General features: G+C 37.2%; 1 protein-coding gene across 1 annotated transcript; it reads right to left on the reverse strand.

Moving 5' to 3' along the window:
• Positions 1-18,168: 18,168 nt before the first annotated feature.
• LOC122273788 (uncharacterized) lies at positions 18,169-19,480 on the reverse strand. The gene is made up of 2 exons (XM_043057791.2): positions 19,192-19,480; positions 18,169-19,097 (listed from the first exon to the last, which is right to left on the reverse strand). Exons 1-2 carry the CDS (start codon positions 19,478-19,480, stop codon positions 18,169-18,171), a joined length of 1,218 nt encoding a protein of 405 aa, XP_042913725.2.
• Between the last annotated feature and the right edge of the window lie 7,476 nt (positions 19,481-26,956).

The raw sequence follows: 26,956 nt of genomic DNA on the forward strand, positions 1-26,956 counted from the left end.
GGTGTAATTGTGTTTATAAATTAAAATCTAAAGTTATTCTGTTGGTATATGTCGACGACATAGTATTATTTGGGGAAGATCAAAACAAAATTGATGAAGCTGTTGATTTACTTAAAAGTAAATTAGAAATTCAAGATTTAGGCAAATTGAAATATTTGTTAGGTGTTATTTTGAAACCGTAAATGATAGGGTTTATTTACATCAAATAACTTATATTGAAAAGTTATTGAAGAAATTTGAAGAATTACCTAAAACTTTTGTAAATTTGCCCTTAAAACCTGGAATTAAATTACCACCTAAAGTTAAAGAAGAAGAAATTTTTGAAACAGATTTAATGAAAAAATTCCCATATAGAACTCTGATTGGATGTCTTTCTTTTATAGCTAATAGAAGTAGACCTGATATTGCATTTTCAGTTAATATTTTATAGCAATATTGTAATGGTTATTCTTATCAGCATTGGAATATAGTTGTTGACTTATTAAATTATGTGTTTAATACGAAAGATTTAAAAATTAACTTGTCAAGCGTAAATCAAAATAACTTAGTAGCTTTTTCTGATGCTAATTGGGGATGCCACTTAACCAACAGATATTCATCAAGTGGACATATAATATATTTTGGGGGTATACCGTTAACTTGGAAAACAAAAGTGTGTAGCTCTTAGTTCTATGGAATCCGAATTTATCTCAAAAGTTTTAAATAAATTGAATGTATTAGAAAATATGGAAGTACCAAATCAACTCTATGACAATAAAGCTGCAATTTATTTTTCCAAAAATTCGATTGAAAATGTGAAAACTATGCACATAGACGTAAGATATCAGTTTATTAGAAATATGTTAGAAGAAAACTTGTTTAAATTGGAGTACATCTGTAGTAAAGACAATTTAGCAGATTTTCTCACCAAACCTTTAAGTAATGAAAAATTTCAGTATTTTAATGATAAAGTTTATAATGAGGCCAAATGTGGAAATAAGTAATTTCCAGTTATAAACTTTATTGTTTTAGTCTTTTGCAGATTCGTCTCCACAGGATGTAAGTAAAGTGAAGTCAAGTAATAATCAATGTGACGTAAGACATCGTGTTCTATAAAAGAACGAACAATTCTTTTCATGATGGATGAACAGCCCGCCCTTCATTTGAGTCTTTGGCCAATGGCCTGATATCCGTCATAGGATTAAGATCGTGGATGATGATTCTTTATATATTTGTTCAACATTACGATTTTTAGATTTAAGTTAAACATTTAAAGTATTAATAAATGTGTTCTCCAGTTTACTTGTGTTATCATCTTTTTTAGCGTACTCTGCTTTGTGAGTTAAACGCACAAAAATATCCTTTTTGGCGCAATTTAAGCCAATTCTTTCAATTTGGAGCAGGTTGGCGCAGGCTTCCACAATTGGCGCAGATCGGCGCAGCACTTGCACCACTGCAATATATTTTATAAATATATAAACAATTAATAAATATTTTTAGTTAATAATAATTATTATTTTATTGTTTATTATAAATAAGAATTTAGATATTTTATATGATATTTACGCATAACTAAAATTAGGATATAAAATAATAATGAAGTGTAATATACACACTTTTATTAATTTCAAACTAATCTTTTCCTTTTTCGAGATACTCCCTTCAATATAGATAATCGTTCAGAAGTTTCAGAAAACGAGAATTGTTTAATATATTAATTGTTGTCTTTGTCGGGTATAATGCAATGTAGCTTGCTAGTGTTTGCTACTGGCTTTGTTTTCTCAAATCGAGGTTTCAGAAGAAGTTTGGCTGATTCATAAGCTTCAGTATCAACATATTTAAACGGTTAAATTAGGTAACGATGAAGATTTCGAAGCCCAATTGTACAATTCTAGTGGAGTTGTAATTGGGTCGGCATTTTTTTGTTAACTAGCTCTTGTTGCGTACCTCTTCAATGTACCGCCAACACCATCAATAACGCGAAAAAATGCCACTCCACTTTTATTGTGAAAATCATTTTCGAAATTATATATGTTTAAAAAATGTTTTGAATTTTTCAAATTGCTGTGGAGCACCATCCGAAAAAAAAATGCATTTTTCTATATCACGACTCAACGAGGACACAAATTTGATCGTTTCTTGGAGAAAAATATAAACCGCTACAGAATCGTGGTGCAAACAATCTGAAATTATTGCAAGACGTGATCAACAACGCCATCATTATTGTATATTACAACTGTAAAAACGATAGCCTGCTTATTGTTCCAGTGGAAAACAGGCACAGCGTTTCGTTTAACAAAAGCATAGTTTTCTGCAAAATCACAGACAATAACGCAATCATTAGTTTCCGGGTCATTAATATTATTCTGGTAAAAATTTGCTTGCTGTGTCGCGAGAAAAGCGTGGTGTAAAAATGACTCAGAAGATTGTAGAAAGTTAGTTACGAATTGTTCTGTTGGTTGTTCTATATTTTCTAATGAAGTTCGAGGTTCCGAAACCCACTTTCTGTAGTGCACATTTTCAACACCTTTTCTTTTAAAACTTTGCAGCAACAAATGTTGAAGAGTTGACGTGTCTGGAGAATTTACACACTGCTGAAGATAACCTTCTGTTTTTGGCTGAGCACACAGTATTCTTGACCAAAAATCATGATGATGCACAATTTCGATGTTTTCCTCATGCATCAGTTGTTTTAACTGACTTCCTATAAGATTTTTTATATTATTTTTTTAATACATATAAAAAATTGTATTCATCGAACGTATTAAATTTAAAATACACACACAATAGGACAAACACACACGCAGTGCGTACCACTAGAGCCTGCTAAAACACAATGCTTGGGACGAAGTGATGCAAATTTAGATAAACCTATGATGATGTCGGGATTTTCTGATTTGAATGTCACGTGCAATTCTTTTAGGTTTCCCATCAATAATCGTTTTTGAAGCAAATCCCCGTTTACCTGCACTGTTTTTCACTGATACAGTGTCCTTTTTACCTGGCATAAGAGAACTTACATGATCGCTTTCGTGAAATTGAATCACTTTATCAACAGTCTTCTTCGGCAATGTGTGTTCTATTTCAAAAGAAAATTTAATATTATTTAAAACAGCCATATCATAAGAAATTTAATTGTAATACTGCTAAGTAAATACCAATTTTTTTCTCAACGCTGCCTGCTGACAATAATTGTCTGGCTTTTTTAGCTAAATGCCTACTCGTTCTTATTTTGTTAGCAGCTTTTGAAACACTACAGAACATTATAGGCAAAGACATCAAAATGTCAATTTTTTCTTGTTTACTCGAGTTAGAGTCGTGAAACCTAGTTTTTAAAATTGCCAGCATCTACATGCCTGCCATTCTGAATATTTATTCTTTACGAGAATTAATGCAGTACTTTATAAACATCTTTTAACTTTGTTTAAAGAAAAAGCAGTCGCCACAATCTGCGCATTTTCGTTTGGTGCCTGATTTTGGTTTGTGAGAATCACCTGTCCCGACAAAACCATATTTCAAGTAGGACTCATTGTATTGTCTGTTAAAAATGACATGTTTCTTTCATGTTCAAGGCTCTTCACTGAGCCTTTTCTTTTTCCTAAGGAAACTTTCGAACGACGTCTGTTTCGTACTCATTTTTGCTAATTTGTGGAATAAATTTGAGCAAACACAATACACACGTACCCCAAGTATTGTTAAACATAACAAAGTACCGGTGAACAGAGATAAGAGCTATATACACCTTCTCTTTACAAAAAACAAACAAAATCGCATAAAGCACACAAAACTATAGAGAGGATATTTTTAATTTGGGGTATAAACCTAGGAATTTAAATTCAGTTTCAATGAAATGGCCGGCCGGTACCATTTGATCCACGGACTGTTACCATTCCACGGACCGGGGGTTAGGGAAAACTGGTGTATATAGTTCTGGCGTGTCTTCTGCCTGACTTGAACATGTGCACATGTTTGTCTTTTCTGTTAATTCTATTTAAGTGTTCTGGAAAAAACCCATGCCATGTCAAAATTTGTGTAACATGCGGGTCGTAGATTAACCCATTTTAGGTCAAGGATAAAAATTTTATAAAATGTGGTATTATTTTCACTAAAATATGTTTAAATTACATTCATTAAGAGAAGTTTCGTGAATGAAAAATAATATTTTATTTAAGAAATAAAATGGTGCGTATACGTACCATTGGCCAGGTGAATGAACAATTCCTTTAGTTCAACAGTTATACGTTTAATGGAAACATTCGAAACATTTTGAATGTAAATGAACTTTGCATTTTATGCATATATAAATCGTATGGAATTTACATATTTTATCTCGTATGAGGGCTTTTTCTCATGAGCATCCAATTCTATCAGTCCTAGCTTCTTTTTGTAGAGCTACGGATGATGGGCGACCTTTTTTAATGTGGGTAACATGTAATGCACTTTCACCAAATGGATTGTTCTTGGATTCAGGTTTTAATAGGGCAATAGCTATATAAGATCTAAAGTCTATAAGTGATATTTTTGAACTAGTTAAAATTCTATTTAGCTTCTACGAATTTACTATAAAGACGCCCGGTGGCTGAGTGGTAGCGCTTCGCGCTTCCATAGATAGACTTAGAGGTTGGGCAGCTCTGACGAGCAGCTCACATCGACCAGAGGTCTATTGTACCCAAACCCTAGTCGTGATTAGCAAGAAAGCCCTATATCTGAAATAAAGTTCAGCAAGCACCCTACAGGAACATCTTGCAGTTCCCAGGCATTGACGCAATGCTGCCCTAGATGCTCAAATCTTTTAGCAGAATACTCATCACAATCACAAAGTATGTGTCGTGATGTCTTCTTCTACATGACGTCCCCGATGAAGAGAATTGGATTCTATTCCCATAATGTTTAGGTGTCTCCTGAGGAGACAGTGACCAGTAAGAAGACCTATGATCTTCTTCATACAGTTTCTATTAAGCTTTAAGAGCTCCTTTTGACGTACATTAGGACAGTCTCGATTCAGCTCCTTAGCTTGTCTCTGACCGTCAGCAACGCGCCATTGCTCATGGGCAATCTTGCCGTAGAGCTTGAAAATGGTTGCCCTGAATGAGGAGGTGGAAATTCCAAGCGCAGGTTCAGGGCCCGGCCCATGAAAATTGCATTAGAGCCAGCCCGTGCTGCTTCATCAACTAGCTCATTTCCACCAATACCCATATGTCCTGGTACCCAATGCAGGGATACCTTGTTATGAGCGGACAGGTCACTGAGAACCGAGAAGCATTCCCACACTAACAAAGAGGTGAATTTACACCTTGACAGTGATAGGAGAGCAGCCTGACTGTCAGAACAGATGCGGATAGTCGTATTTTGATATCCTTTGTCTAAGCATAACTTGCAGCACAAGATAATGGCATAGACCTCAGCCTGAAAAACGGTGGCATAGTTGGTACCGTCAATGGAGCAATAAATTCCTGCTCCTGATTTGGCTCCAATCTTAGAACCATCAGCGTACCATATTAGGCATTTGCCTTTAAGTCACCGAGGAGAATTAAACCATTCATCACAAGTAGGAAAATGGATCTTGAAGGGCTTGTAAAAAGCGTATCTTAGTGACATATAGTCACTAGGCGTAATAAAAGAGGATAAATCCACTTGTGCAACAAGATTTCTCCATGACAAGTGTTTGGAATACTCTTTCCATAGGCCAAGGTACATAATACGCTTTACGCCTGTCTGAGCTTCAACTTCAATGCGTAAGTTCAATGGAAGAAGCTAGAGTAAGCTCTCTAGAGCAGCTGTAGGAGTGGTCCTGAGACATCCTGACAGGGCTACACAGACCATTCTTTGTAGTCTGTTAATATTAGACCTTGCGGAGCTCAATCTAGTCCTTGACCACCAGACGATTGCGCCATAAGTGATGATAGGACTAATAATCATTGAGTATATCCAGTAAACTATTTTGGGGGACAGTCCCCTACCAAATACCAATAGCATTTCTACCAATTCTACCAATAGCATTTCTGCAAGACCAAAAAATCTTTCTGGCCCTGTTGGTACAGTATTCAAGTTGATGACCTCAATTTAGTTTGGAATCAAAATAAACCCCGAGAAACTTGACTTTCTCCGTGAGTTCCAATTTATGGTCCAGGTAGTATACATTACCTAGATCAAGTTGCCTTTTTCGTATGAAGGCTACATAACTTATCTTGGTTGGATTGACAGATGAGCCTGATTCAGAGCACCATCTGGCTACTTCTAGGAGTGCATTATTCATGATATCAAAGACTGTTTTTTCATGTTTGCCTTTGATAACAATAACACCGTCATCAGCGTACCCGATACAGGGAATGCCAAGAGCAGTTAACCGAACTAACAAGGAGTCTATTACCATACACCCTAGGATATGGGACAGAACCCCTCCCTGGGGGCATCCTGCGGTTGCATGCACTTTCATGCTTGCACCCAATAGAGAGGAACAAACATACCTAGAGGATAGAAAATTCACTATCCACCTGGTAATTACTTTTATGCTCTGTTTATGCCTCTGTTCCTAAGTGCATTAATGATAGTCTCAAGAGGGACTTTATCAAACGCACCTTATCATCATATCAATGAATACCGCCAGAGCCATCTCCTTATCTGTGATAGATTTCTCACACAGGAGAGCTCATACAGAGCGGTGTCTGCAGACTTGCCTGGTTGATAGGCATGCTGTGTGGAGGACAGTGGCCTTTCCATGAGCACAGTGTCTCTGAAGTGTCTGTCAATTAGCTTTTCGATCGCTTTCAACAGACAGGAAGTGAGGCTGATTGGTTTGAATGATTTAGCCTCAAAGTAATTCTCCTTACCTGGTTTTGGTATGAAAATCACCCTGGTATTCCTCCAAGAGAGAGGTATATACCCAAATGCTATACAAGATCGAAAAATCCTACATAGAATAGAGGCCAGTGTATTCACCCCCTGGATAAGCATCATTGGTATGATGTCATCCGTGCCTAGGGCTTAAACGACTTTATGGTCCATACAACCTTCTCATAGGAGACCACCATCTTGGCGGCCTCCCAGTCATTCCTACTACTAGTAGTTGTGGTAATAATATGTAGATTTTCATTCTTCACAGGATGAGATCCAGGGAAGTGTGCTTCAAGTAGTTCTCCAAGAGCCTCTTCCCCAGATTCACTGTATCTTCCGTTTGTAAGACGGATGGCATTTAAACTGCAATTAATTGATTGATTGAATGTGGGGTTTAGTGGCACAAGGTCCAAAAATGGACATACTGCGCCAAACACACGGTTTTAAAAACAGATTAAGAGGTTAAGTAAAGCACACGTATAAAATCAGATATAGTGAAAATTCTAAAACAATGTTGTAAAGTTACATACATTAAAATCAATAAAACTGCATGTCAATAAAACGGTAAATTTACTAATCAAATGCAAATCAATAAAACGGTAAATTTACTAAAACACTAAATAGTATAAAACAATTATATACAACTTAAAATTCCAATAGCGCGTAAAAATGCAAAGATGTTAGGATGGTGATTTTTATCTAACAAGTCTTTTATATATAAAATCGTGCTTCCAAAGAAGGTAAGGCGTTGTTGGTTAAAACATGGACAAGCGATTAAAATATGATGAATTGAAAGTGAAACGTTACAAGTATCGCATCGAGGAGGCGGTTCTCCGAACAGCAAGTGAAGATGAGTCAGCCGAGTATGTCCTATACGTAGACGGGTGAGCTTGACATCTGCTCCGCGCAATTGCAACACAGGCCAAGGTTCTAGCGAGGATTTAATTGTGTGCAGTTTATTTTCAATTTGTAAATCCCAGTGTTGTTGCCACAAGGACATAGTAAATTGTCGTATGTAATTCTTCATGTCAGAAATTGGTACTGATAGTGTTAATGGAGTTGCAGCAGATCGGGCAGCAGAGTCAGCCATGTCATTACCTGAAATACCAACATGGCTGGGAATCCAACAAAATAAAATGTTAAAACCACTTTTGTGAAGACTAACTAGCAGATGTTTAATGATACATAAAATAGGGTGAGCTTCGTTGTTTACATGATTATTCAGCTGACGTAAAACACTTTGGCTGTCAGAGTAAATGCAAAACTTTCGTGCGGTCAGTGATGAGATAAGTCGTAGAGCTATGAGAATGGCCACAGCTTCAGCAGTAAATACAGAACATATGGCAGGTATGGTATAACTGTATGTTCGATCAGCTATAATGATTCCACATCCAACATGCCCTGGAGATTTTGACCCATCCGTAAAAACAGAAACATACTGAGAACACTCATGACGATGAGAGATGAATAGCTGAATATACACGCTAGGAGATATACTGGATTTTTTGTATGAAGCAAATGGAGAATAAAAGTGATATGATGGGATAATCCAAGGTTTGTTAAGAAAGTGATCGGTTGATTGAGATGGTGATTCGCAAAAATTGAATGTCTGAATAACTGTACGCATACGAGCATTAAAAGGAGGTGTGTATGAGGGTCGCGCATCATATAATCGTCGTAAACTTAATGGAATAACCTCCTGTCGAAGAGGATGAGATTTAGATGACATAACACGAAAGTAAAATGCAAGACAGAGCTGCATACGTCGAAAATAGAGAGATGATAAATTACATATACTATATAAACTTTCGACTGGGGACGTTCGAAATGCGCCGCTACAGATTCGCATTGCAGTGTGATGCACTGTATCTAACAGCTTCAAATTTGACGCAGTTGCAGTGCCATAGACTGCACAAGCATAATCAATGCGTGATAATATCAACGCTTTGTAGATTCTAATTAGGGCGGTGCGATCCGCACCCCAGAAAGTGTTTGAGAGAACACGTAGGACATTTATAGTTTTTTCACAGCGTTTTCTAAGATAACGAATATGGGGCAGGAAAGTGAGTTTGCTGTCAAGAATTACGCCTAAATATTTTGTCTCCGACACGATAGGTATATTAACGTTATGAATAGAAATAACTGGATCATTGTGTAATCTGCGCAATCGACAAAAATGTATGCAAGAACTTTTTGTGGGTGAAAGTGTGTGACCATTTTGTTCACACCATTTTGAAATCTTATTGACGGCCAGCTGAAGTTGACGCTCAATAACGCGCATATCAGAGCCAGAACATGAAACATTTAGATCGTCCACATAAAGTGAGCCAAATACATGAGGTGGTAGTATGTTTAAAATGAGTGAAACATGAGTAATAAAAAGAATGACACTTAAAACACTGCCTTGAGGAACGCCTTCGGCCTGAACGAAGAGGTCTGAAAACGTAGAACCCAATTTTACCCTAAAATACCGTTTCATCAGAAAGTTCTTCAGGAAGATGGGTAAATTACCCCGAAGTCCCATATCGTAGAGTGTCTTAAGAATTCCGTATCGCCATGTCCGATCGTAAGCCTTCTCAATATCAAAGAAGATAGAGACAAAATGGTTACGTCGGACAAAGGCGTTACGAATTCGTGACTCTAAAGCAATAAGGTTATCAGTAGTAGATCTTCCTTTTCGAAAACCACTCTGGAACTCTGGTATATGATGGTTCTTTTCTAGGAAATATACTAAGCGGGTATTAACCATGCGCTCAAAGGTCTTTCCCAGACAGCTTGTTAAAGCTATAGGGCGATAGCTTTCCGGGTCCTTAGGATCCTTGCTTGGTTTCAATATGGGGATGACAATTGCCTCACGCCAACATGATGGATAAGTCTGTTCCGTCCATAGTCTATTAAATAGAACCAGGACGTTACCCAAAGACGTAATATCCAAATGGCGGAGCATTTGGTAAGTTATCCCATCGAGACCAGGGCTTGTGTTCGCAGCTGTTGATAAGGCCTTTTGTAGTTCCAGAAATGTAAAATTGCCATTGTATGAAGATGATCGACGAGTGTGAAAATTGATATTATGACGCTCAGCGTTGAGTTTATGGTTTTGGAAAACCGGGCTGTAACTCTCTGTACTAGAGATAGCGGCGAATGTCTCACCTAACATGTTACATACATCAATAGGAGCAGAGTAGACTGTATCGTTCTTTTCTAATATAGGGAAATGAAATTCGCGGTATATGCCGTTTGCCTTTTTTACTCTCGACCAAACTTGTTTGGGAGATGTCATTGATGATATAGATGAGACATAGCGTTTCCATGATTCTCTTTGGCTACGGCGTCGGACTTTACGAGCAAACGCTTTAGCTCTTTTAAATGCTACAAGATTTGATGTGGAAGGTGAACGACGGAAGAGACTCCAAAGTCGTTTCTGTTCCTTGTAAGCGGTAGAACACTCTGAATTCCACCAAGGCTTACGATGACGAGGAGGAGTAGTTGAAGACTTTGGAATACTCTCTTCTGCAGCCTTTATAATTACAGAAGTTACTGTATTCACTGCGGCATTTACGTTGTTACCTGTTACCATAGCATCAGTAATCTGAGCAAGTTGAGTAAATAAGTGCCAATTAGCGCGATGATGTATGAAAACTGATGGTTTAGGACTCATGGGAACATTATTAGAATATGAAATTATGAGTGGAAAATGATCACTATTGTGAAGATCATTACTCACAGAAAAGTTTATGAAAGGCAAGAGAGCTGGTGAACATAATGCTAAATCGATGGAGTGAAAGGTATGGGTCGGCATATGAAAGTATGTCTCCTCGCCTTGGTTTAACAAACATAGATTATGGTCCTGTATAAGTTGCTCTATTTTACGTCCTCGATCATTGGAGACGGAGCTACCCCACAATTCACTATGGCCATTAAAATCCCCGAGCAAAATAAAAGGTGAAGGTAATTGTATAATCAATGAATTTAGTTCTGTTTGAGACACAGGTGTATTAGGAGGTAGATAAATTGAACAAACAGTGAGGAGTACATTAATGTGAATTTGGACAACAGTTGCTTGTAATGTAGTTGATAATAAATAATGGGTAGATGGTAATGCATTGCAGGTTAAAATTGCAACGCCGCCATGAGGATGACTTCCATCATCAAAATCATGTCGGGTGCAAGAGTAATTATGAAATTTAAAATTATGACATGACGTTAAATGAGTTTCCTGCAGAGCGAAACATGCAGGCTGATATTTATGAATAATATCCTTGATATCTGAAAGTTTATTTCTTATGCCACGACAATTCCAGGATATAAAATTAATAGACATTATGGAATGGATTGATATTTTTGTAATTTAACGCCAAGTAAAAAGATCAGTCAAGTATGAATTCATCGTCGGAAGGGTGAAGGGACAATTCTACGTCAAGATCTATCTTCTTCGGAGCACCAGAAGTTGATTGGTTGACGTACTGATTGTACTTAGGATCTTTTTTCTTCCGAGATATGCCAGGTTTTTTACTTAGGGGTATTTTTGTTGATATGAGCTGCTTGGGGAAAGGTGAGGTTTTTTCTGAGTTGTCAATTTTAGAAGTTTTTTTAGGAGGAGGAGATGTTGTTCTGTTTGATGGTGCATTAAAGTTAAATTTCGATTTTTGAGCAGTATTTTTAACCTGATGAGATGTAGAAGGCAAAGGTGGAAGGTTCGTTTGCGTACTGACAGAGCATTTGGTTACCTTTATAGCCGCAGAATAGGACACGCCTGGACGTGGGGTTCGGGCGGTTACTATTCGGCGTGCCTCATTGAAAGTCACATTCTGCAAAACTTTGACGGACTGAATTTCCTTTTCCTGTGACCATTTTGTACAATTCCTGGAGTAGGCCGCGTGGTCACCATTGCAGTTGACGCAATGGGGCGGTAACTCACAGGTTGTATCAGCATGGTCACTGCTAGAACAGCGGGCACAGATGGGCTTGCTTCGACAAGATGCCTTTGAATGTCCAAACCTTTGACATTGGAAGCATCTCAAAGGGTTTGGCACATATGGTCTAACCGGGCAGTTATACCAGGCAAGCTTGACGGCAGATGGTAAGTTTGGAGTAGCAAAGGTAAGAATGAGATGTTTTGTCGGGATAAGTTGACCATCTCGACGAATCTTTATTCTTCGAACAGCAATAACGTGTTGATCACGCAATTCCTCTACAATATTTTCTTCGGTATCATTGATAAATTCAGACTGTGATATAACGCCTCGTGAGGTGTTTAAAGTTCTATGAGGAGTAATATTAACAGAGAACGAGCATATGTTTGTACAAGTAGACAGAGTAGTAGCTTGTTTCTCGGATGAGACTTGAACTAACAAGTCACCTGAACGTAATTTTTTAACTGAGGCTACTTCTCCTAGAAGAGAAAGAAGAGCCTTATGTATCAAAAATGGAGAAACTTTACTAAATGACGTATTAGGTACTGTGGGATTTGTCAAAGCTATCATGAAGTATTGAGCGTGTTCAAATGGTACTAAAGGTGTTCCGCTGTTTTTGTATTGGTGTGCGGAACTGACCACCATTTCATTTTCAGCCATAGAAAATTAAATCAACTTTCAGCTACCAGCCGCAACACCCACCACGGAGTCCAACTAAGGGGGTGCAAATAACAAATTAGTGCTGCCACAAATCCGCTATTTAACACCGATGCTAACCAATAGTTATACGCCCGAAAGTCACCACTTAAGCAGCCTCCACCCTTAACGAGTTGCCCAGTAAGTGACCTCGGGCTTGACCTTAGCCAACAGATGACGTTTGTGACTAGCCGATTGGTGCACACAGGCCAATGTGCACCTCCCGTTTACCTGAAGCACGGGCCAAAGCAGTGTATTGGGGTACCAAGATGCCCCTCAACTGCCAGGATCCCCTTTTCCAGGGACACGGGTCTCCACGCACGGCAAACACGCGGGTGGTCTCTTCCCATCTATGTCCAACACAACAGGGTGGTAATCGAACACAGATGACAAGCCCTTACCAGTAAATTCGGCAACCACGACAAGGGGGAAGAGAAAGGAGAAAGCAGGAGAAAAGGGAGAGGAAACGGAAGGGAGGATAGATCACTAGGGTACCCCGGGGCGTGACTCCCTGTATTTACCTAAAGAAGGTAAACCCCCTCAGGGGTAAACTGCAATTAAAGTCTTTAGTAAGAATTTTTGCCATCTTTGCGGTGGCAGAAGTAGTGTTAATACCATCGCAGAAAGTTTGCCACGAGCGACGTTTAGATGCTCCGATCGCCTTGTTATAAGCAGTTAGAGCGTTTCTGTAGGACTGCTATTCTCCAGATTTCTTTGCTCTGTAAATTAACTTCCTACATTTTATACGTCATTTACTAAGATCAGAAGACCACCAAGGAACTCGCCTTGGGGAGCTAGTAGACGTAACCTGACAAGAAATATGATACGAATCGAGTATGATCTGTTGCACTTGGTCAACAGTCCACTTCACATTATTAACATTATTGCACTTACCAGAGAAGCTCCCAATCTTCCTCTCCAGAGCTGCTCTAAAGGAACCCCAATCAGCTGTTCTGGGGTTCCTCCTTACGACCTTCAGTCCTGAGAGGCCTTTAATAGAGAAAGTAATTAGTTGGTGATCTGAGGCAGTGACGGCCCCAGATACCTTCCAATCATTAACGTAATCTACTGATTTAGAGTTACATAAAGTAAGGTCAATGACTTCCCTTCTAACAAAGGTAGGTTCATTGCCTTTATTAAGGACAAACAAATTAAAATGTAAGATATGTTCCATAAGTACATCCCCCCGCTGGTTACAATTACTGCTACCCCACACTGTGTGGTGAGCATTTGCATCACAGCCGAAGATGAATGTACAGCTTGAACTAGTGGGCAATTAGGGCCCTTGTAATGTCAGCTAATGGATTCTTCTCCTCATACGGGAGATAGGCTGAAACTATGACAAAATCAGAGATTGTCTTATTGTTATAGAATTTTAGCTTTACAGCAACTAAATCCCTGTTAAGAAAGTTAACAAGATTAAGGGCATTTAGATTAGACCTAGCCACTATGCATGTCCTGGGAAGGTCACAACGGGTATCATAAAAGATATTAAAACCTTTAACATTGAGACCCATTATTCTACCCTTGCCGGTCCAAGGCTCTTGTATAAGAGCAATATCTAGTTCTCCATCATTCAACCTTTTGGCCATAAGGCTTGAGGCAGCAATGCTATGATGGAGATTAATTTGACCAACCTTGATTGTAGCCATTGGTTAGCAGTATGAGTGAATCCAGAATGGCTCCTATTTATTCTGGTTATCTTTAAAAGAAAAATCTTCCTTTAACAGCTCTATTGCTTCGTCAATACCAAGCATAGAAGCTGGTGAGTCAGGTTGTAATGTTACACCTGACCCCGAGTCCAACCCAAGCTCTGAAAAATCAAGAGCCCCAATTGAACTTACCTTGGAATCAGGGGAATTGGCCGGCCAAGGTTCATTCTCCTGTTCCATGTCCTCTTGAATATCAGGTTTTACAGAGAGGTACGATGTTGCTGGAGCCTCAACTGCTTTTTTCCTATTAGGATCGTGGATAATCTTAAAGACACCACGATCCACTCCAGTTAGTGCACAAAAATTTGCTCTCGCAATTGCATCAGCGTCTTCAGGCTCTACCTCAAAGATCAATCTAGAGGTGCCTGGTCCCACAGCACTTTGCAGAACCCTCCACCCCATAGACTTCAACCCTGGGTTTAGTCTCTGAAGACGCTATAAAAAGGTGCTTTGATCGGAGAGTTGCTCTTTCGTTTTAAAAGCAAACTTCACGGGCTTGGGTAGCTCGTTTGCACCTATGACCTTGAGCATGAGGTTACCCAAGGCTTTGTTGTTGAAGTGGCTTTTGATCCACCCTACAGTAAACTCATTGCATTGTAATGTAAGCGCTCCTCTTTGGAGGTGGTTGCTGTAAATTTCAGGCAGTCTTTCGCCACCAGGAATGGCGTCAGTCCGCTCTAAGTTTTCCTTTAAGATGTTATTAGAGTCTTCCAGAGAAAGCTTGGCAGAAGGAAAGTCCTCCAGGACTATAGCTATCTTGGTAGACTCGGTTGCACATGCAAAGGCTTATAATTGGAGGCCCCCGGTTGGATCGCCCTCTCCAAATCGGCTATCCACTCTGGGGGGAACCACTCCGCTGGATTGGGCGTTCCTGCCAGGAACAGCATCCTCCATGGGCTTCTTTTCTTTTGGGGTTAGCGCATTGGGAGATGGAGTTGCACCAGAAGACCTAAGTCTCTTAGCTCATCCACACGCCGCCATGGCCCTCATTTTCCTTAACTCCTTTTTCCGGCTCTTGGACAATCCAATGGTACCAGACACACTGTCCCCCGAGTGCCTCTGTGGACCAGAGACTCCTACAGAGGAAGGGCCTGCACCTTTGGACGCTTCACCAGCTTCCGAAGCAGACTGCAAAGCAGCGGTATTAGCACTGGGTTCACCCGTGGGCTTACCATATACTACTGGAGACTGTACAAGACTTTTCGAACAGGAACCTCTGCCTAATTCCTGAACGCATCCCTTGTTGACCGGCGCGACGGATGATGCCGTATCAAAGGCTTTTTGTTCACTCATCATGTATGTTCGCCTGCCATTTAGGTATCCAGGGGGCACCACGTGGAGGCGGCAGGCATTACCCCCCTTCGCGCTTCCATGCCACAGGTCCTGGCTTCAATTCTCTGGCTGGGCAAGGTTGACTCAGCCTTTCATCCCTTCAGTGGGTCGATAAATGAGTACCCAAGCATGCTTGGGAACTAATCACTTCGCGTTCGGCTGACCACCTAACCGGAACATCTGCTCCTGCATCCAAGAGCCCAAGGTCAAGAAAACTGAGATGGGCACAGTAGGCCTTGGCCCTCTATGGACTCTCGCGCCGCTGAGTTTAGTAGAATTTACTATAACGCTATCAATGATGTTTGTAAATAATGGCCAACACCATTTCTTACCTTGACTCTGATACGGTATTTAGCTATGCATTTTCATGTAGGTCTAGATGTAGGACATGTAGGTAGCAGGTCTACCCATATGCTTATTGTAATCCGAAATAACGTTGAGTTGTGAAATTACAACTTCTTTTCTTTCTGAGCGACTGCATCGTTTGGCATTTACAAGGGGCGAAATAGTACCGTTGTTAGTAACAATTGTTATCACAGCATTGTCTTTCCATTTTATACCACATGTAGGAATCACGTATAGGAATACGATGCATATTCGCGTATGGGATTTTCGCGAGCTGTGACATATGTAGAGAAACCCTTTTCTTTCAAAATTTTGAATTAACTATAGGATGAGGAAAAATTATCAAAATAAATTTTGTGCATCTCAGATTTTGAAACAACGCTTGTTTCTAATGGCATATTTTGTTGATCACTGTTAGCCTCAGCACAATAAAACTCTGATAACAATAAAACAAATAAAACTCTAAATATACAATAAAGCTGCACAATATAACTGATAAACCGTATTTAACTTGGTGATAGGTAGGGCAGTAGTAATCGTTACCTTTATGAAAGATATCTAGGGGTATCCAGTCCTTTGATTTGGTGAGTTCCACAGATTAACGTAGTGACAGTTGTAAGGTACGCAGGAGTCCTTTTTCTTACAGCTTTGAGTATGGTGAACACATGCACAGTGCATACCAATTGGATTATTAGTGCAGTGTAGTTCTTTATGATTAAAAATGTTGGCTATTATTGCACCTTGTAACATTGTTAAATTTAGAAATATTTGATCTGGATAGGCCGAAAAATAAGTGTTGTTTTTTGCAGCGTATATTAGCCGAAATCTTAGTTACTGAAACTACCCAATGCTGTAAGTTTGGGTTACTCCTGTGTTTGTTTATTTTGAATAATTTTATGGGGAAGTCAACCTGATTGGTGTTTAGTTCACAATGTATTTTATCAAATAGATTATCTTTAGTTATGTGTATTGGAACATTTGTGACAATGATGTTCTGCCGTCTTTGTTTTGGTATAACAACTTTAAAATCGTTTTGGTTCAAATCTTGGATTAGATGGTTTTTTTTATCGTTTTCAGTGCTGCAGTCAATAATGATATTGTGGGGTTAACGTGTAGTTTATCCATTGAGGCTGTCGTAGGCAGTGCGCTCAGGAGATCAATTAACTCACGTTTGTCCTTTTGAGCCGGTATAGGCAAATTAATAAATTAATAATAAAGTCCTTTTACCTACTTGCTTAGTTACCTCAGCATACGATTTCTTGAGTAGCTTTATTTTTAAGGTCTTCTATCAGTTTGTTGTTTTGAATTAGCTTTTGCTGTAGAACTCAATGTTCTTTAGAATTTGGCTTAGATCCTTAACATCTAGCGTAACTAGATTGGTTTGGATTCTTTTATTACAAGCTACAGTTACAGTTACATGCTTATAATTTATTTACTATTTGATTTAGTTCTATTACTATGCTTTCAAAGCTGTCTGTTAGATCTTTAGGTCGATAGTAGTTACCTTTGTCATTTCTTTTATTAACTATATTCGTTAACTTATTCACTAAGTATCCGAATCGAAATCTTCTATATGCGTCTTTAAGAGTATAATCTCGGAATTGCCCTCTATAACAATTGCCTACGTCTTTTGAAAATGGGGTTGACCCCTGATCTCCTTGCTCTTCGACAGTCTCATCTGGATTGTAAGCATCCGAATCTGAAAATTGATTACTCGTATTTAATAATGGTGCTAGTGAATTATTGAAAGTGGGCGCTTCTCCAAATTTTGGTTTTCTATCCATATTAGATTAGTTTTGGTTGAGTGGCAGAACATAAATGTCACAGCCGTTTTACAAATTAAGATCACAGTAGAACATTTATAATTATGAATAACACTTATTTGAAGAAACTTATTTAAAACATGTGTCGGATACAAGAACCGTCGGCAATAAATATGAGACGACTGAAGGAAGTAGAAGATCAAGAAGTTTCATTTGGTGGACGATTTAATAAAGATCTATTTACATATTATACAAAACATCCAACTATTAACATTTTCGTTCAGACAAGTTATTTCTACCTCTCATCTCTGTTCTATTTACAAGTGACACTGATGCCACTCAAAAGATAAAGCTCTTACCGTAGATGGCGCTATATTCTCCCCGATTGAGTTTGCGACGCAAAATTAACAAAAATCTGAACATTCTACTGAAAAATACTAAAAATATCTTAAACAAACAATTATCAATAAATGTTACAAGAAATATTAATTCAAAAAATTCAAAGATAAAGAGATAATAATCAAACACATAGTAATGTTTTTTCAAAAACATAAGGTTAACTATGTAAAAAAGTTACATGTCCAAAACATAAAGTCAAGTTAAAGTCTCACAGTCAATATTTCTGGCATTATCGGTGATCTTTAACGGATGCAGTCTTTGAATTGGTCTTAATAGAGTTCCCTTACTCGTTTTCAGTTTAACTAGTCTGACTCGTCCATCTCTTCCAGGGAAGAGCTTAATAACTTTTCCTAACGGCCAGAAAATTCGTTTTCTGTCTTCTCTGCCAATCAAGACGATGTCTCCAATATTTATTTGGCCAAGTCTCTTGGAAACAGATGAACGCAAGAAACCTAAATATTCGGTCCTGAATCTTTCTTTTAGTCTTTCTCTCAATCTTTGAACATATCTGTATCTATTGCCTAAACTAGTTTTGTCAATTTTGTCTAATTCGGCTACGTCGTTAGTAGGGAGGTCATGAAGGAATGAAGATGGTGTTAAAGCTCTCAAATCTGGTTCTTCAGACACATAAGTCATAGGTCTATTGTTCGTGGTCGATTCACATTCATAAACAAGAGTTGACAGTTCCACATGAGTCAGAGATGACCGTCCCAAGTTTTTTCTAAAGAGATCTTTGAGAATTCCGATTAATCTTTCCCAGAATCCTCCCCACCATGGGGCGGAGGGTGGATTAAATTTCCATTGGATTTGTGAAACTTCAAATTCTTTCATGATTTTGGTCCAATCAAGGCGCTTCAAGGAGGCGTTGAGGCCAGTGAAATTGGTACCATTGTCTGAGTATAGTGTAGATACTCTACTTCTTCTGGCAATAAATCGCCGTAATGCTTGAACAAAAGCGTTTGTGCTAAGAGAAGGTATCAGCTCTAAGTGAACAGTTCTATACACAGCACAGGAGAAAAGGACGATCCAAACCTTCTTATTAGTCTTGGTCAAAGGTCCGGCTAGATCGACACCGGTCACTTCGAATACAGCCGATAATCTAGTTCGATAATCTAGCCGATAATCTAGGCAGAAGTGAAAATGGTACTTCAAGATTTTTAACTTTTTGTCTCTTGCAGGTGACACATCCTCTAATAACGGAGCGAACAGTTCTTCTACCTTTTATAATCCAAAATCTCTCTCTTAAGATTGTTAGAAGAATGGACGTTCCTGCATGTTTATTCAATAGGTGTTCTTGTTCAATAACTCGTGTGACAACAAGATGCTTTGATGGAAGAATAAAAGGAGCAATGAATTCAGGGGTTTCATCTTCATTCAAAAGTCTAGACTTTAATCGAAGTATCTCCTCATAATCTGAAAACACTTGAAAGTTTTTCAAAGAATTTTTGCCTTCCTCGTCGTAAAAACATTCCTTGTGCACTGAACGCAAAAGAGTCTTTTGTTCCATTTGTTATTTCTTCTTGCGTTAAATCAACATTCTTTCTTAAATCTTTAGCTTTCGGGTGAAAGCGTAACACCCATGCTATAACTCTGATTATCTTAAAAAATTCGAAATTCTGGATGCTAAAGTAGTTACAATGGATTCCGAGTCTATATTGATAGCCGAAACAACAGTCTTTCGTTTTTCTTTTTCAACTTCCTCTTCATTAATATTAGCTACTGTCATCGGCCAATCATCCTTTGAGTTCTTCAGATGGACTTCAGAAGTTGTTTAGCTCCATACTCTCTCTCTCTCTCTCTCTCTCTCTCGAGAGAGAGAGAGAGAGAGAAGATCGTTCGGGTTATGGCTTCCTGGTATATGATACCAATTCTCAGGTGATGTCAGTCTATTTATTTCAGATATTCTATTGTTCACGAACACTGACCACTGTTCTTTCCTCTTAATCCACGTTAACACAGTCGACGAATCTGTCCAAAAGTAGGTATCAATGTTTCCTTTTTAGAGTTTTAAAGCAGAGTCCATAGAATTAAACAGTCTAGCTCCAATCGTTGCTCCCCTCAATTCAAGACGAGGGATCGTTATTTTTTTCAGTGGAGTTATTCTTGACTTAGCTTGGAGTAGCTGGACATTTACAGAGCCATAAGGGGATTCATTTCTTAGGAATATACAGGCTGAATAAGCTGTTTTGCTTGCATCAACAAATGTATGGAAGCTGAGTTTAGATAAGTCAGTAACGCCCAACCATCTTGGGATCTTAATATCATTTATGTAATGTAAGTCTTTGAACCATGAATTGAATTTTTCCTTGATTTCTTCATTAACTTCCGAATCCCAATGATCTTTAGTCTTCCAGGTTGCTTGAAGTAAAAGCTTATTAAAACTGGAGCAAGAAATCCAATCGGATCAAATATTCGGCTTTTCAGTGAAAAAATTTTTCTCTTAGATAATTTTTCGGATTCTTCCAGTTTCAGTGAGTCAGAATCAATTTTTAATGAGTCTAAGTCTTTATCCCATACGTGGCCTAAGACTTGCGCTTCAGTAGCTGCAGACGGGCAATCTAATAGTTGGTTGTTTTCCCAAATTCTTAGGTCAAATTGGCCTTCTTTCATAATTTCTGTAGGTGACTTTATAAAAGTTTCTAATTCGGTTAAATCTTGTACACTCGTTACACAATTGTCTACATAAAAACTGTTTCGGTGTTTTTCTAACTGTTCTTCAGAATATTGTATTTTGAATGTCTCTTTGGACAGATGATGATGAATGACAGCCATCAATAAAAAAAAGGACTACTGGTTAGACCGAAAACAACTCGGCGATGTCTATAAGTCTTCAGTTCATTTTTTTTCCTTAATCAAAAGAAATTGTAAGTAATTCCTATCTCTTTCATTCAGAGAAATTTGCAGAAATGCTCTTCTAATCTCAGAAATCACACCAATTTCATGCAATCGAAATATCTAAAATGGATGGTATTATCTCAATAAAATTTACTCCAGTCTCTAAACAATCATTTAGTGATGGGAAGTTCGGATTCTTGGCTGAAGCGTCAAAGACGGGTCTGATTTTCAAAGAAGTTGTCATTGACTTTTCCTTAATAATTGGGCGATGTGGGAGGTAATGCGTATCTTTAATTGACAATTCTTGTGGAACTTTCTCAACCACTTCTTTCTTGTAAGTAGATTCTAATCTTTTGAGATACTAATCATAGTTATTCGGTAATAAAGCATGATCCCTTTTCCATGGTAAGCTTACTTCGTATCTTCCATTTGAAGTTTGATAAACTGCGTCTCGAAAATGAATCACAACTGCTTTTTGTGTATCTTCTCTAGCGATTTGTTCAATAGGGTCTCTAATACCAAGTAATTCTAAATCCCATAAAAATGAAACAGGTAATTCTTGAGAAGGCATATTTACAACTGTCATATTTAAATTATCATGGTTTTCTAAACTGAGGTACCTTCCCTATTAATGTCCATCCTAATTTAGTGTCCAAGGCGACAAATCCAGATTTTAATTGTTCTTGTTTACCCGTAAATAATTTACCAACAACATCAGCCCCTAAAAGAACTTCAATAGGGCCTGAATTCCCACAATCAGTTATAAATATTTTTTTGTCTCAATTCATGAATCCATGGCCCTTGTCTAATGCTAGAAATATTATTACAAGTTATTTCTTGATCCAATGCATCTAAATTACAACTATATTTACCATCAAGGCTATCGAGATATATTTTATAACATTTGTGCCGTTAAATTTCTATTTTCTTACCCCCAAATAATGAGGTCGAAAATCCTTCTTTCCTTAGAAAATCAAAACCTAACTCTTCCTCAGTAGATTTCATAATATGAGACTTGATCTAAAATAATTCTAGATTTACGCTGCGCTTTATTTCCCTTAATAATTACTATAAGAGTCTGTATAAGTACTTCTTTCGTTGCATGCACGTGCGAATGTAAGGTGCCAGTCTCTTTTTCTTTGCTTTCATTATTATCTTGTTTTATTTCAATCTGATCGATTACATTTTAAGTCAGGACACATAAATTTTAAATGTTTTCTTGAGCAAATGGGACATTTAATGCTTGATTTACAAGAAAAAGCCAGGTGCTCTTTCAATAAACAAATTTTACATAAACTCTTCCTTTTAATAACAGACTGTTTCTCTTCTAAAGGCATATAAAACGCTTTCTTTCAAAAACGAGTCTCGTGGTTTTTAAAGCAAAATAAACAAAGAATGTCATCATTTGAATTATGACTAATTAATTCAGCCGCAGACGATTTCCGATCTCTCAAATTTTGACTCGCCAGGGCCATCAAGTTCTTTCGTTTAAAGGGGGGATTAAATATTTTAATGGGATACCTGCAAGTGACGTAGTGTGGGTATCTGGATCCTGATTGGTTATTGAAACGTGGCTTTTGTTTACGCTAGCAGCTGTTCTTTTTATTCTACTTCGAGGAAGCAAAGCCTGTCAAGTACCAATTCTCTTAAGTAACGCAGCCTATAATCTTTCACAAATATTTCAATTCTACCACTTTATAATAACACAAAGACAGGCACGAAGCCATGTAGACAACAAACAAACTTATTATGCATCGAAGTTGCCAGGTACACAAAACAAAAATATATAACAGTTACAATTAAATACATGAACAAATAATAAATTAAAGTTAAGTAAAAGAAGTAGACTAGAAAGAATTATATTTCAACAAATTTGATTTGCTATCCGGCTCTCTATTTAATTATCTCAACGTTAATTACTATTTTAAGTTATGTAGAGAGACTTAGCTCAACTTTAATACTCCATATTGCTGATAAAGATTAGCTGGTGCTGACGTGATAGATCACATGCATGGGTATTGGTTGTCTTCTTCTTCTTGGAGTGCAAGTACCCAATTCTACTGAATTTTATTTTTTATTCCGCTTGTACTTCCACAATTTCCCTATCTTCCGATTTCAGCTTTTTCGACTGAATTAAATAGTGAAATTCATCAGCGTTCGTTAAATTAACATTTTCATGAATATTTCTAAATTGGTTCCAAAACGTTAACCAATCTTTAAAGTCTCCGCTGAATTTATATAATTCAACTTCGGGGAGCCGTTGACATAAAGCTTTCGGAGATTTATTGTTCGGTAATTCGCGGTTATTTTCGGAAGTAACAATTTCGTTTTCACACGAGTTCTTTTTGAAATTATCTACGAAACGTTTAGCTTTTAATTGAATTCTTAAAGCTTTTTCTCTGTATTCTTCAACGGAATTATATTCAGTTTCGAATTCTTTTTCCCCTCCAGGGGCACACTCTTGTGTGACGGGTACGGCGCACCCGGGGCCCCGAGCTGGACCTGAGCATTTTTCCATTTCTCTCTTGCGACGGTCCTGTTTTGAGTTTCTGACTTTCACTTTATAATTTCATTGACCTAGTGAGCGAATATTATTATATTTACTTTCAAATTCTGGATATCATTTGCAGAAAATTGGTTTCTAGACTTTTGATAAATATTTTTTTGTTACGTTGATGTAATTATTTATCTTGTTGCAGCACTGCCATTTTGTTGAGGTGTATATGGAGCTGATAATCTTTGAGTTATCCCATATTTCTTCAATATTTTCCTGACTGCTGCACTATCAAATCCCCCCCCCCCCCATTATCACTGATTATTTTTTTAATGTCATGGCCTAGATTTTTAGCATGTATTATAAAATCTTCAAGAACATCTTTTATTTCTGACTTTTGCTTCAAGAAAAAAGCATACCTAAATTTAGTGTAGTCATCCTTAAAGTCGCAAAGTATCTACATTTTCGGAATGATTCATCAAATGGATCACATATGTTTGTTGAGATAAATTCTCCTGTTTTTGTAGGTTTCTTCCTCGTGCCAAATTTTAAGCGATGAGCTTTTCCATAGACATAAGCTTCACATAGTTTTGTATCAGCCTTGACTTTGACATTTAATTCTCTTTCAATGATTGATTTTATATGTTGTTTATCGTGATGGCCAAATCTTTCATGATAAAGTTGAAGAATTAAATCATCACTTACAGTCATGTTCACATCAACTTGGGTTTTTGGAACTAAACTTTTCATAACTGCCTTGAAGAGACCTCCAACATTTCGTACACCATGTAGCACTACTTCACCATTAATCTTTAAATAACAATCTTTGAATGTAGATTCAAATACTCTGTTCTGGTTTCTATCTTGAGTTGCAAGAACAGAAAATAAGTTTTTGCTAATTTCTGGTACATACCAAACATTTTCTAAGTTTTTGATTTGATTCTTCACATTCACAGTTGTCATTATTTTAATGGTTCCTTTACCAGTGGCTGGTAAACTTTTTCCATTTGCTACTGTAATGCTATGAGGAATTTCAAAGTTTTGAAAAACAATAAAACAGCACTTGTTATTTGTTACATGTCTTGAAGCTCTATTATCAATGAACCAGTCTTCAGTACTTGTTTCAGCAGAAAATACTTCATCATCTACAGCCAAAAGTGTCATGTTTACAGCATTGTTATTATTACCTTTACTGATATTTGGATGTCTTGTTTTGGGAGGTCTTCCATCTGCTATCCATTTCTTGCATGATTTTACCCAATGCCTTCTTTGATGACAATAATTGCACTTACTTTTCTTGCTGGAAAATTACTTGTACTTTAGATCCGAGCTGGCTGCTAGAGCTTCTTGATCCTTAATCTCTGTAAATCTTGGATCTTTCTTTAATTCTCTTTCATGTGTGCATAGTTGTGTTGTTAATTCATTTAATGTTCGTTTTCCATCACTTAATAGTAACCAACTTGACTTGAAAGGGCGATAATTCAGAGGAAGTGTATCTAATATCTTACAAATTAACATTTCTGGAAGTCTATTTTCCTTTTTATTCTCAAGTCCACTATTTAAATCGTTCTACAAATTTTTTAATTTAGATAGATGATCTGACATGTCACCTTCACACCAGCTGAACTTGAAGAACTGTAAACATATATTGTGTAATTGATTGTCCGATGAATCTTCAAAAATCTGGTGCAATTCGAGCCAAACATCTCTTTTTGTAAAGTATCTTCAGTCATGGAGTTAGTTAGAACCATCATAGCACTGTTCTTTGCTTTCTTAAAATCTTTCAAGTCTTTCTTATATTTTCCCTTGATAGCTTCAGAATCACATTCGGTTCTTCAGGTTTCTCCAATCTTCCTTCTACGACATCCAAGGCATCTGTATAATGATTCAATACGAATTTTATTCTGTATTTCCACATGAGCCAGTCATTTTTGTCCGATAATGGCTTAACTGGGATCTTACCCTGTTCCATTTTTAGAATATAATACACAGTCCCGGAGTATCGAAAAAAAAAATGATTCACGTGTTCCGATCTAGTTAGGCCTATGGATTGCCGTTAGATTTTCATATCCACTTTGCACATTATCTTGGCGCATTGAACGCTCTGGTGCCCATAACCTGCTGTTATTTATGATTTAGTGGATAAATTAAGCTGCACAAATGATACATCTTGGTTAAATAATATATTAATCAAGGGAAAATAAAGGAATTACATACTACATACAGCGATACATTCGCTGATCTATCAAGCTAAACGACAACAAACCAATACTGTTGCCGAAGCACTCAGATAAACTATGTGTTGCCACTGAATATTAGTTACATTACAAAAATAATATATGCATGGGAAATATAATTATACACATAATAAATAATTCATGAAGTCGTTTCGGCTCATAAGAATCAGATAAATAATATTTTAGAATAATCATTTATCCAAAGATAATTTTTTTTGTGAAAAAAAAACCCTTAATATTTTGTTTTTATTTAAAAAGAGTTAAAATTTTTTGAATTGTGTGGTATACAAATTTTTACATCAATATAAAATTCGATTTTACTGAAACTATTCGACCAATTTGGTTCAAACTTTGCATTTTATTATATAAAATTACAAATTTTTAATATAAGAATTTTCATACCTTACAATTTAAAACATTTTATAACTGTGTGTAAAAATATTTAAATTCGCTTGAAAAATTCTCGGAATTTGGCGAGATATACAAAAAGTATAATTAACATTACGGTGTCTTAATTTTTGATAATTATCCTGACCAAACAATTGGGACCATATTTTCCAGATTGCTGCTACTCCTCATATTTTCGGGGTAAGGAACCTAAATCTACTAAAAAGAATGTATAATTTTTCAGAAAAAGTATGTTTTTGTGTCTGATTTCGTAATTTAAAATGTCGTCTGCACTAATTAATTAGTATATATGAAGTTACCTTACCCTGAAACATTAATGTTAACTCATGGCACCTGAAAAATCTGATCATTAGATCAAAAGTTGTTCAAGGTGTTTCGTTTTTCTTTTTCGCTCATTGTTAACCTATTTATTACAAAAGCCTTTATAATTTTTTCCCCATACGTCGCAGAACGATTTAGATTAACCTTTAATAATATTTTATTGTATCTATGGTGATATTATTTGTGATCTGGGTACCAATTTTATGAAGAAGGAATTATTTCCAATGTGGTTGGAGGGTGTAGGGTATTGACAAGTTGAAGAATTGATGTTGAAAACAGAAGGTGATGAATAGAATACTTGAGTTGGATCAGAATTAAATAAAAGGCTTTTATTTTATATATATATTTGCAGAGCTCGAGTTACAAAATATCATTCATAAGAATTTCAGCTTAATAAGTTTTGCATAGTAATATCTATTAAAATAGGTCAGGCCATGGGAGACAAATCCCCCACAACCTGCCTAATCAAAAGCCAAATTAAAAAAGTCCATGTAAATTGTTCCCAGCGGACACAGAAGCATTGGTAGGAGATCCAAAATTGGCGATTTATTAAAATATAGCATAGCCAAAACAAGGCCAACCAGCATATCAATATGGGTTTAAAATAACACCATGGCGATCTCAAGTCGCCAACAAATTTATGTGAATTATTATAACCATGCAACCGAAACATTTAGCCGTTGGAAAA

Source organism: Parasteatoda tepidariorum, chromosome 9, assembly GCF_982258835.1.
Source record: "Parasteatoda tepidariorum strain Cologne lab strain chromosome 9, Ptep-v5.0, whole genome shotgun sequence".
NCBI lineage: Eukaryota > Metazoa > Arthropoda > Arachnida > Araneae > Theridiidae > Parasteatoda > Parasteatoda tepidariorum.

Bases quoted from the DNA above. Each gene is read 5' to 3' on its own strand.
- LOC122273788 (XM_043057791.2), bottom strand. From the start codon at position 19,480: ATGGAACAAAAGACTCTTTTGCGTTCAGTGCACAAGGAATGTTTTTAC. The intron at 19,098-19,191 runs GTAGAAGAACTG...ACTTCTGCCTAG, and splicing joins GAGATTTTGGATTATAAAAG to ATTATCGGCTAGATTATCGA.